General features: G+C 55.1%; 1 protein-coding gene across 3 annotated transcripts in view; it reads right to left on the bottom strand.

Moving 5' to 3' along the window:
* Positions 1-104: 104 nt before the first annotated feature.
* bag6l (BCL2 associated athanogene 6, like) overlaps positions 105-9,251 on the bottom strand; it is a 13,149-nt gene continuing 4,002 nt past the window's right edge. For 2 of the 3 annotated variants that reach the window (XM_048992583.1, XM_048992584.1), the window contains exons 7-25: positions 9,212-9,251; positions 8,595-8,724; positions 8,309-8,512; positions 7,900-8,137; positions 7,609-7,668; positions 6,805-7,118; positions 6,642-6,720; positions 6,217-6,542; positions 5,838-6,132; positions 5,364-5,533; positions 4,346-4,399; positions 4,001-4,103; positions 3,687-3,811; positions 2,957-3,091; positions 2,811-2,882; positions 2,427-2,636; positions 1,667-1,774; positions 1,090-1,236; positions 105-924 (exon numbers count right to left, since the gene is read on the bottom strand). The exon at positions 9,212-9,251 is cut by the window's right edge and continues 139 nt beyond it. In XM_048992583.1, coding sequence (XP_048848540.1) covers positions 829-924; positions 1,090-1,236; positions 1,667-1,774; positions 2,427-2,636; positions 2,811-2,882; positions 2,957-3,091; positions 3,687-3,811; positions 4,001-4,103; positions 4,346-4,399; positions 5,364-5,533; positions 5,838-6,132; positions 6,217-6,542; positions 6,642-6,720; positions 6,805-7,118; positions 7,609-7,668; positions 7,900-8,137; positions 8,309-8,512; positions 8,595-8,724; positions 9,212-9,251 — 2,906 coding nt within the window. In that variant the 3' untranslated portion in view covers positions 105-828. The remainder of the gene's footprint in view (positions 925-1,089; positions 1,237-1,666; positions 1,775-2,426; positions 2,637-2,810; positions 2,883-2,956; positions 3,092-3,686; positions 3,812-4,000; positions 4,104-4,345; positions 4,400-5,363; positions 5,534-5,837; positions 6,133-6,216; positions 6,543-6,641; positions 6,721-6,804; positions 7,119-7,608; positions 7,669-7,899; positions 8,138-8,308; positions 8,513-8,594; positions 8,725-9,211) is intronic. The other variant, XM_048992585.1, reaches the window with a different exon arrangement.

The raw sequence follows: 9,251 nt of genomic DNA, 5'->3' as shown, positions 1-9,251 counted from the left end.
AAAAAAAATCCTCTAACATCCAGATGTGGCCCAGACTGCCTGCAGTTTCATTGGTCAGTCACCGCTTACCTCATCGCTTCCGGTCCATATAAAACCAAGAGCAGTCCTCTCCACAGCCCCTTTATTTTCACAGTAGTTAAATCACAAGCAGAGTCTCTTTACATCAAAAATTGTAAATAAAAGCAATGGCCACTGAGAGGAAAAATTACATCTAATTTTAAAAAAGGTTTTAATTGTAAACGCCTAAGTCCGTTCCTCATGAAAGACAATTATTTGCTCATAATCACCTTTAACCTACATGATTATCACCGATAATCAATGACAAATCTTTCCTATGAAGTACGGGCTATTTGTTCATATTTCCATTAAGAGAGATAAACATAGTCATAAGCTGTGTATAGTTTAAGTTAAGGGACCGCGTTGGTTCATACTCGACTAGTAGCATTTTATCTTACACCAGTAACTGATTCGGTAACCCGGGTGACGGACTGGGTGAGGATGGACACGTGGGATTACAGCTGGGTGAGACCCGGGTGGCACAGCTCAAAACAAGGGCATCCATCCCATGATTAAAGAATTCGCAGAACCACAGTCGGTTCACAATGCTTAGGCGTTTTCCCAGCCATAGAGAGACGAGGGGTCGCGGTGACTGACAGGTCTTCAGTAAGTGTGACCAGGGGGACGGGTCTCAAATGCCGATGCTTCCAAACCAGACAACTGGGCGAATGCCGTCGGGAATGGAATTTGGAGCATATGAGATGACAGCATTGGCAGGCAGGACTGATTGGGCGAAAGGAGGGAGACTGACATATATGCGGACCAATGGGGTTAGGAGTCGGAGGAGAAGGCCCGGTGTGTGTTGGGGAAACGCTGGGAGCTGAAATCGGGGTCCTCTCTCAGCCTCCTCTTGATGTCACTCTTCACCTGAGGCGATTTAAGCATCACTTTAAAAATCAATACTTTTTTTTTTTATATACTTATTTACCATATTAATTCTAAGTGCCTTCAAATAAGGTTGACAGCATCAAAAGTAGACTGGCTCTGCTGAGCAGACGGTCATTAGGATGGGGCTTATCTGTGGGACGATACCTGTTCCGTATAGGCCTCCTGCAGCTCAGGCTCATCCAGCTCCCCCTGCAGGCTCTCTGGGGTAGTGACGGGCTTCACCCCAGCCGACCTGGCTGCCCGGTTCACTGCCTCCGACAGGGAGAGATGTGGGCCCTCACCCTGCGTCGTCTGACAGCAAAACAGGTAAAAGGGGGGGAGGCCGTGAGGCCACGCCTCAGCATGGAAACCCGTTCTTATCTCCTCAACCAAGAGCGCACAGCGATGGCCACGAACCAGAGGCTTTTATGGCTAAGGCCACGCCTTCCCTTCATTGCCTGACATAATTACAGCTTAGCAAGGTGCCGGTTCGCCGTTCCCAGAACCCCTTGCGTAAGCAGCCCCACAGAGGCCGTCTTTGTGACTCCCGCTGTGAGAGACGGAGAGTGCCGTCCGTCTTGGTTAACAAGCCCTGTCGGAAATGAACTGCTGGCACCATTAAGAAAAAACCAGGAATAATTTCCTGGATGATTAACCGGCTCCCTTAGGACAAACACATGGAAGATACAGCTATATATTGACGTGAAAGGTATTATGGGTAGCGGGGCGCCGACCCGCTCACCTTCCGGCGCTTGGCAGGCATGCCGTGCAGGTAGGCATCTGAGAGTGGGGGCTGGGCCTTCATCTTCCTCTGGGACAGCAGGTCCTGCCGGATGATGGGCACCCACTCCTGGGAGTGAGACAGAAAGACAATAGGCTGTCAGCCTCGCTAACTTCCAACAGCGACAGGATCCGGCCAGCTCAGAGCCACAGGGAACGGGACAGGCTGTCACGGCAGGCCCCAGGAGGGGGCGCTGTTTCTCTAACTTTAACAAGGCCCTTAAAGACATCCTGGCTAGCACATGGGTAAAATCTCTGCATGACGACTAGCTATGAAACCCAGTCTGCATATTGATTGCACCGGCTCTCTCCGACTTATGGTGGTGTTATTTTCTGATGAAGTTGAATGTGAAAATGATTTGATAAATATATAAATAACTGTCACTAAATAATGACTGTAACTGAATACCAGTCCTTAAAAAGTCAATAAATTTAACACAAAAAAAGAAAAAATAAATCACCGTACGACATGTTCTCTAACAGTAAGATGCTTACGCTCGCAGTCGCTACAGAGACTGGAAGTGTGGCTGCCTGGATGCTGCCAGCACCTGGCATCAGTTAAAAGTATCGTACAGCAATCGCTCGCCAGGAACAGATCAAAATTCAAAAGGTGACTACGATAAAGTTGGAATATAGCAAGTCGAATATCGTAAAGCGAGGAGCGTCTGTATATATAAAGGTCTGCATAAGGTCAGCATGGAGACATGGAGCCACCATCTTACTGGAGGAACCGCAGCCGCCCAAGGCTCCGCCTCTCCCCCAGGCTCCTCCCTCCCGGAGGTCGCTATGGCGGCAGCCCCGGCCCCTAATGTGGCCCCAGCCGACGCCCCTCCCGCGTCTCCGGACGCAGCGGCCTTGTCGGCCGTCTCCCGGGACGACGCCATGGCCTCTTCGGCAGTGGTGGCAGGGGTTGGGGACAGGGTGTCCTCCACCTAGATGAGAGGGGGCGGAGTTACAAGACAAAGGGGTCAAGGGATGAGTCGCAGTAGGCAGCAAGATGACCTTAAATGAAGATTTTACTATTAACTTTACTAAGTTAGTTTCGGGAGAGACATTCTACAAATCCACAGATGCGGGTGGAGATGGGTGGAGATGCACACACACACCTCCATGCTCTGGTCCTCAGACTTTACCGGCAGCTCTGACTCCTCCGGCTCTGTTTCGACTGGGGTCTCGCTCTATGATGGGGGGGGAGGGGGTTAGTATTTCACATGTTTTTGGGGTGGTGTCAGCATGCAGCGGGGGCTACTACCTGGGTGCGGACGACATAATGCAAAATCTGGTCCTCCACGATGGGATTGTGCTCCAGTATGACGTGCAGCCTCATGGACATCATGCTGGTGAGCCAGTTCACCAAGCTGGGGTTCACTTCTGCAGACATCCTCCTCTGCAGCCAGGGGGCACAAGAGGGCTGTTAGTGCACCAGACCGTGTGCAACGGTCAAAAAAACAAAAAGCACATGCATTCCTCTACGTGTCTGTTTACATTACTTCCCCAGCAACTGACAGAATAAAAAGGGAGGAAGTGATGACAAAAGAGGAGAATGACCAGAGGCATAGGAGAGGGGGGAGAGAGGGGGCAAAACGCTTTTAATAAATGGTCAGGACAGATAAAGACGGAGAAAGAAATGAAGATGAAATGGGAATATGATGATGGATGAAAGGAGGACAGGGGATGTAGGGAGGGGTTGGGGGTGGTACAACGCAGCACAAATGAGGACGAAAGCATGTCGGGGGGGATTGTTTACTGACGATGCAGTAACTGATAGAAGAAAGGCAGAGCAATTACAGAGGGCTGGGACAGACGCGGAGAATCAGCTGCTAAGTGAGAGAGAACCCTTAATGTGAGAGACAGCAAGAGAGAGAGAGACAGAAAGAGAGAGAGAGACAGCAAGAGAGAGAGAGACAGCAAGAGAGAGAGACAGCAAGAGAGAGAGACAGAGCAGGAAAAACAGGGAGAGAGAGACAGGGAGATTCACTGACAATGCGGTGGTTGATGACGGCCGTCAAGGCCCTCTCCTCCCCTCGTAGGCAGTACAGATTGAGGGCCAGGCACTCAAACAGGCCCTGAGTGCAGAGGAGCAGCAGGCGGGGGCCGAAGGTGTGGTCTGAGGGGACAGCAAAGGGGGCCACGGGCCAGTTAGCACATGTTGCTAACTTGTTCTAGCGCCACTTAGGAAATACAAGCTGTGGAACATAGAACAAAGTAGAAGTGCAGAAAATCCGTAAGTAGCTGAATGTGTGCGGGAGGAGGCGGGGCTGCGGCCGATTGGCCAGGGGGCCGCGTGACGCCGTACCTGTGCAGCGCAGGATATGCGTGGCTATCCGGGAAAACTGCTGCCTCAGAAAGGACACGTTGGTACGCGTGATGTCCACGCCCTCCCGCACGGTCACCGTGGCCTGCAAGGGGACAGGGCTTAATGCACGATTTACACACACAGAGACACACACACAGACACAGAGAGACAGACACAGAGACACAGAGACACAGACAGAGACACACACCAGTCTGACAGGACACCACAGTAACATTCACGCCAAATCGAAGCGGCCAGCGATTCCAGCATAATCACACATCAACTGAAAAGGCCTTGCAGGTTTTTGTTTTTTTCTTTAAATAGTCTGCCGGGAGGGACACTTACAAAACTCTCGGCGATGTACTGCTCGAGTCCATTTATGAGGTCCTGAGCGGCACTCTGTGGGAAGAGGCAGACGCGTGAATCACCCTCCGGTGCGCTTGTGAGTGACACCGAGAGCAGGCCGGACCTTTTAAGGTTGGAATGATACCAGCGGGGCAGCGAGCTCACAAAGTGCGGCATGGGGAGAAGCAGCGCTTAGCAGCCTGAGAAATGTACTTCTGAGAGGAGGGCAAGTAAAGCGCAAGAAGGGTGACAGGACAGAGAAACAGCCAGGTTTAGTAAAATGGAGTGTGTATACGGCAGAAAATATGGAGGTAGCAGAGAGCAGTAAGATGTCAGCCAGAGTTCAGGGAAAGCAGTGAAGAGGAAGGGAACAGAAGGTGAGTACCGCGGCGAGTACGACTGCGAGTACCGCGGCGAGTACGACTGCGAGTACCGCGGCGAGTACGACTGCGAGTACCGCGGCGAGTACGACTGCGAGTACCGCGGCGAGTACGACTGCGAGTACCGCGGCGAGTACGACTGCGAGTACCGCGGCGAGTACGACTGCGAGTACCGCGGCGAGTACGACTGCGAGTACCGCGGCGAGTACGACTGCGAGTACCGCGGCGAGTACGAATGCGAGTACCGCGGCGAGTACGAATGCGAGTACCGCGGCGAGTACGACTGCGAGTACCGCGGCGAGTACGACTGCGAGTACCGCGGCGAGTACGACTGCGAGTACCGCGGCAGGGAACAAAAAAAATCACAAGGAAGCATTACGGCAGCATAATGAGCATGAATGATGGAAAAGCCAATGGGAAAGGAGCGAGCAGACCATGTGACTAGAATGAGTGACAGCCATGTGGAGGACAGAGTGGAGCAGGGTTGCCAAATTCTGGTCCTGGAACAAACAAAGTTTGCAGAATTCCCTGCTGAAACACACCTACTAAATCCAGTAATTAGCCAAGATCTGTTTGAGCAGGGCCACCCAAGCAAGCAGGATCAGTAAGGGGCATGACAAGGGGGGCGGAGCACTCACGGCAATGTTGGCGTCGCTGGGCTCCCCGCCGTGCAGGTAGTGCTCCGTGAAGAACTGCGTGAGCTGCGGCTGGATGCGGCTGAGCGGCTGGTGCTGGCCGTGCAGAAGCAGCACCATGTCCACCATGGAGAAGCTCTGGCACACCAGTGACAGCAGGTCCCCGAAGAAGCCTGGTGCGGGAACAAAGCAGACATCCCGCTTACACACACATGTGGCAGTCACGTGACCAGGAGCCAATGAGGACGAAGCCAATGGGCAGGTGACACACATGTGATCAGGAGCCAATGAGAACAAAGGACACCGCCGTGTGACACTCTGCCAATACTGCATGATGGGTACATCTGTGTCCACATGTGCGCCCCACATGGGACTGCGCCTTACATGCCACGCTGCCCTATGCCCTGAATCCAGCTGCCGTAATCCAGCGGTTTCGAACGACCCCTCCCTCCTGCCTTAGGCCGCACTCCCACGTACCTACAGCATCTCCCGAGCCGGGCGTAAACAGGTTGGTGGTGTGGGAGAGACGCTGGATGAACTGGGCTATACTCTCCGTGCTGTTCTGCGAGGCCCCCAGAGAGCCCATCATGGTGGACAGCACGCCCTGCACGATGCCAGTGAACAGCTCCGGGCTCAGGGTCTCGGCGGGGCCGCCCCCCCCACCACCGGGGACGGAGGCGGGGCCAGAGGGCGTGGCTGAAGAGGGCGGTGCAGCCGGACCTGTAGCAGCAGGGGGCTGCTGACTGGGCGAAGGGAAAACCGTCTGTCCAGACTAAAGAGAGAGAAAAGGCTGATAAATATTCGATGCATTAAGAACAACCCTAAACTTCATTAGCAGTATAAGTAACATACCAACCTGTATGAAATCTGTCATGCCCTGGATAAAAGGAGGCAGCCCAGGCAGAGTCACAGTGATGGAGGGCGCCCCCCCAGGACCCCCCGCCGCAGCAGCTGCTGCTCCCGTCACCCCGGCAGCCCCGCCCAGGAGGGAGCCCAGAAGCTGGGCCAGGTTGCCCTCGGGGGCACCCTCTTGTGGCTGGGAGGTGTGGCCAGTAGAGGCTGCACTGGTGGTGCTGCTGGAGGTTTGGCTCGAGGTGTTGGCAGAGGAAGAGGGGGTGGAGGAAGAGGTAGAGAATGTGAAGGAGTGGGACGATGAGGACGTGGAAGTGGGGGCCTGCTCTCCTGAAGGAGGGAAGATTGAGGGAGTTAAGCAGCCAATGGAAGGCAGTGGTCTCTCATATGCAGTGCATTAACATGGCCACCAGGGGGGACCCGACTCACCCGCATGGACAGGCATGAGGAGCTGGCCCACGAGCCCGCTGATCATCTGCGTGAGCGGGGAGGGAGGCACCGGGCCAGTCTGGGGGAATGAACGAGCGAGAGATTAAACATGCCCACACACGTATGTCTGTGCACAGTCTACTGACCATTCCACAACAATTACCTGTCCTGACTGCTGCCCTCCATTAGGGGGCACCGTTGCCCTCAGGTTGATAGTAGTCCCCCTGGCTCCCAGCGTGGGCTGGGGGATCCTGGGAGAAAAGGAGGGCCGGGTGATGACCACTCTGGCTTGGGGAGGGTTAGGAGCCGGCGGAGGAGGAGCAGCCGAGTCTGTGCCTGCAGCTGACCCAGAGCTCGCCTGCTGCTGTCCGGCAGAGGCTGCGGCTGCCATGGCAACAGCCTGCTGGGAGATCTGATGCACTATAGCCTGCATGAACTCCGGAGGTAGCCCAGGGATATGGATGGGAGACGTGGTTCCTGGAGAAAGGAATGCCGCGTCAGTCCGGCGTGCGTATACCCGGTCACACGTACAACACAAATGGCCAGGAAGGCGGCATGATGTCACGGTGGGGAGGGTAGGGGGTGAGCGAGGTCAAGGGGGAGAGTTTAAGTCGGGACAGGCATCACCAAGGCAGACAGACAGACTATAAACGACGGAGACATTATACTAGGTTCAAAGCCCAACCTGCTAAAAAATACACACAGAGCAGAGAATACGAGCATTATTCAGACTCCACAGGAGAGTACTGGCCACCAGAGAGGGGGCGATGCGCCCCCTAGTGGTCAGAGGAAGGGCAGCATGCTCTAGACAGCTTTACAGCAATGTCTCTCATTGGTGGCCGGGCTTGCCGTGTACAGCGCTCGAGCCTCACACCCCCACAGGACTAGCTGGCACCCGTCCCGGTGACAATGAACACAGCCGCAGACACAGGGGGTATCGGGGAAGAAGGAGACCCAGAGCACTAACCGGTGTGTCCAGCCCCAGTAGGGTTTGGCTGTCCCGTGGTCTGAGGCCCACTACCGGAGTCTGCTAGGGCACACAGACAGACAGGCACACAGCCTATGAAACAGAGATTCACACTGTGCGCACATGCACACACACACACACACACACACCACACAGTCAGTGAGCTACACACACGGCCTGCTAGTAAATACAGGCGTTTTTTTCCATGTATCTTAAACACTGTAACTGGAAATAAACCTTTTAAAAGGACAAATTCACAAGACCGGGAATGTAAGAAAAGGAAAGACGCACCATCCAGATTCATCTGCATCATGACCACCGGCTCCATGGTCTGATGGGTGATCCTGATCACCCTCGGGGCACTCTGACCCTGTCCCTGCTGGCCATTGGCTGAAGCAGACTGCTGGGGCGGAGCCTGTCCCTGTGTCGGCTGCTCCGATTGCCCGGAGGCAGGAGGAGACTGCGATTGGCCCTCAGCTGCCTGTCTGCCGCTGGAAGTCATGGTCACCGTGGTTCCCAGGTTTATCTGCTATTGAGAACATCGGGGGAAGACGGGGCAGCAGGGCAATGACTAGAGAACCATGTGACTGGCCAGCAGAATCGCAGGACACAACGTAAAACGGCAAGTCAACAGTGAATAAGGTTCATCAACACACCGACGTCTGAATTCTACCATTAACCACATGCGGCGTCAACCCACCGGGATGGGAATGTGGGGAACCCCCCCGGGAAGCAGCATAGGAGAACTATAGTGCGACAGGGGCCGGACCACATGCAGGTGCCGGGGCGGAGCGGTGCTGAGGCTGCAGCGGAGGTCGCTCAGGGCAACCAAAGCATTGCCAAGGAGACGGAGAGCCTCGGCCACCAGGTTGAGGGTGCGCTGGTCCTCCTCCCTGTCCTGCGTCTGAGAGAGAGCGCCGGGTGTCAGAGCGTCGGTACCGGCGTGGTGACTCACGGCGGGAGGAGCACGCTCAGGCGGCACCTACATTGTTGTTGTAGTCGGCGCTAGCAGCAGCACCCAGGATGGACTGACTCCTCTGCATGAAGGGCTGTAGCCTCTCTTCCACACGCCGCAGCTCTGACAGGACACGCAGCAGCTCAGCAGGGCTGGGGTGGCTGCAAGGCGGGGGGGGGAGAAGCTATCAGGTGATGGTGGGTACTGCTTAGGGGAGGCTCTTCACAGGGACCCCGGTGAATTTACGCAGGACTCAGCTCCAGTGCAAAACAATCCCCATCGATGAGGCGCAGGACCCATTTCCGCCGACACGGCCAACTGTTAGCATAACATCCTTATTACCAGCCCCCCCAATCTACAGTTAACAGCTCACAGCTTCGCCCATTAGTCTCTAAACGCACGGGAGCCTTTCAAAGACCTTTTTCTCGAAATCTCCAGAGGAATTTTAACAAGCTGCCCGGCTGCTCGCCAGACCGGTGCTTTAATGATTGTGGCGCGTCTCCATGCCTCGGGGGCAGCCAGGCGCGGGCCCCGCCCACTTAGACGTTACGCCGCCTCCTCCCTGGGGGCCGATTACATCACTGCTAATGGTGGGCCGCACCCCGAAGGAGCAGGCCCGGGAAAACAGAGCAGGAAGACGCCGCTCACTTGGGCCCGGAGTACGGGGGTCCCTCCGTCTGTGTCGAGG

This window comes from Brienomyrus brachyistius, chromosome 23, assembly GCF_023856365.1.
Source record: "Brienomyrus brachyistius isolate T26 chromosome 23, BBRACH_0.4, whole genome shotgun sequence".
Classification (NCBI taxonomy): domain Eukaryota; kingdom Metazoa; phylum Chordata; class Actinopteri; order Osteoglossiformes; family Mormyridae; genus Brienomyrus; species Brienomyrus brachyistius.
Note: the sequence above shows the minus strand (reverse complement) of the source record. Positions and strands in the feature narration are given on the sequence as shown.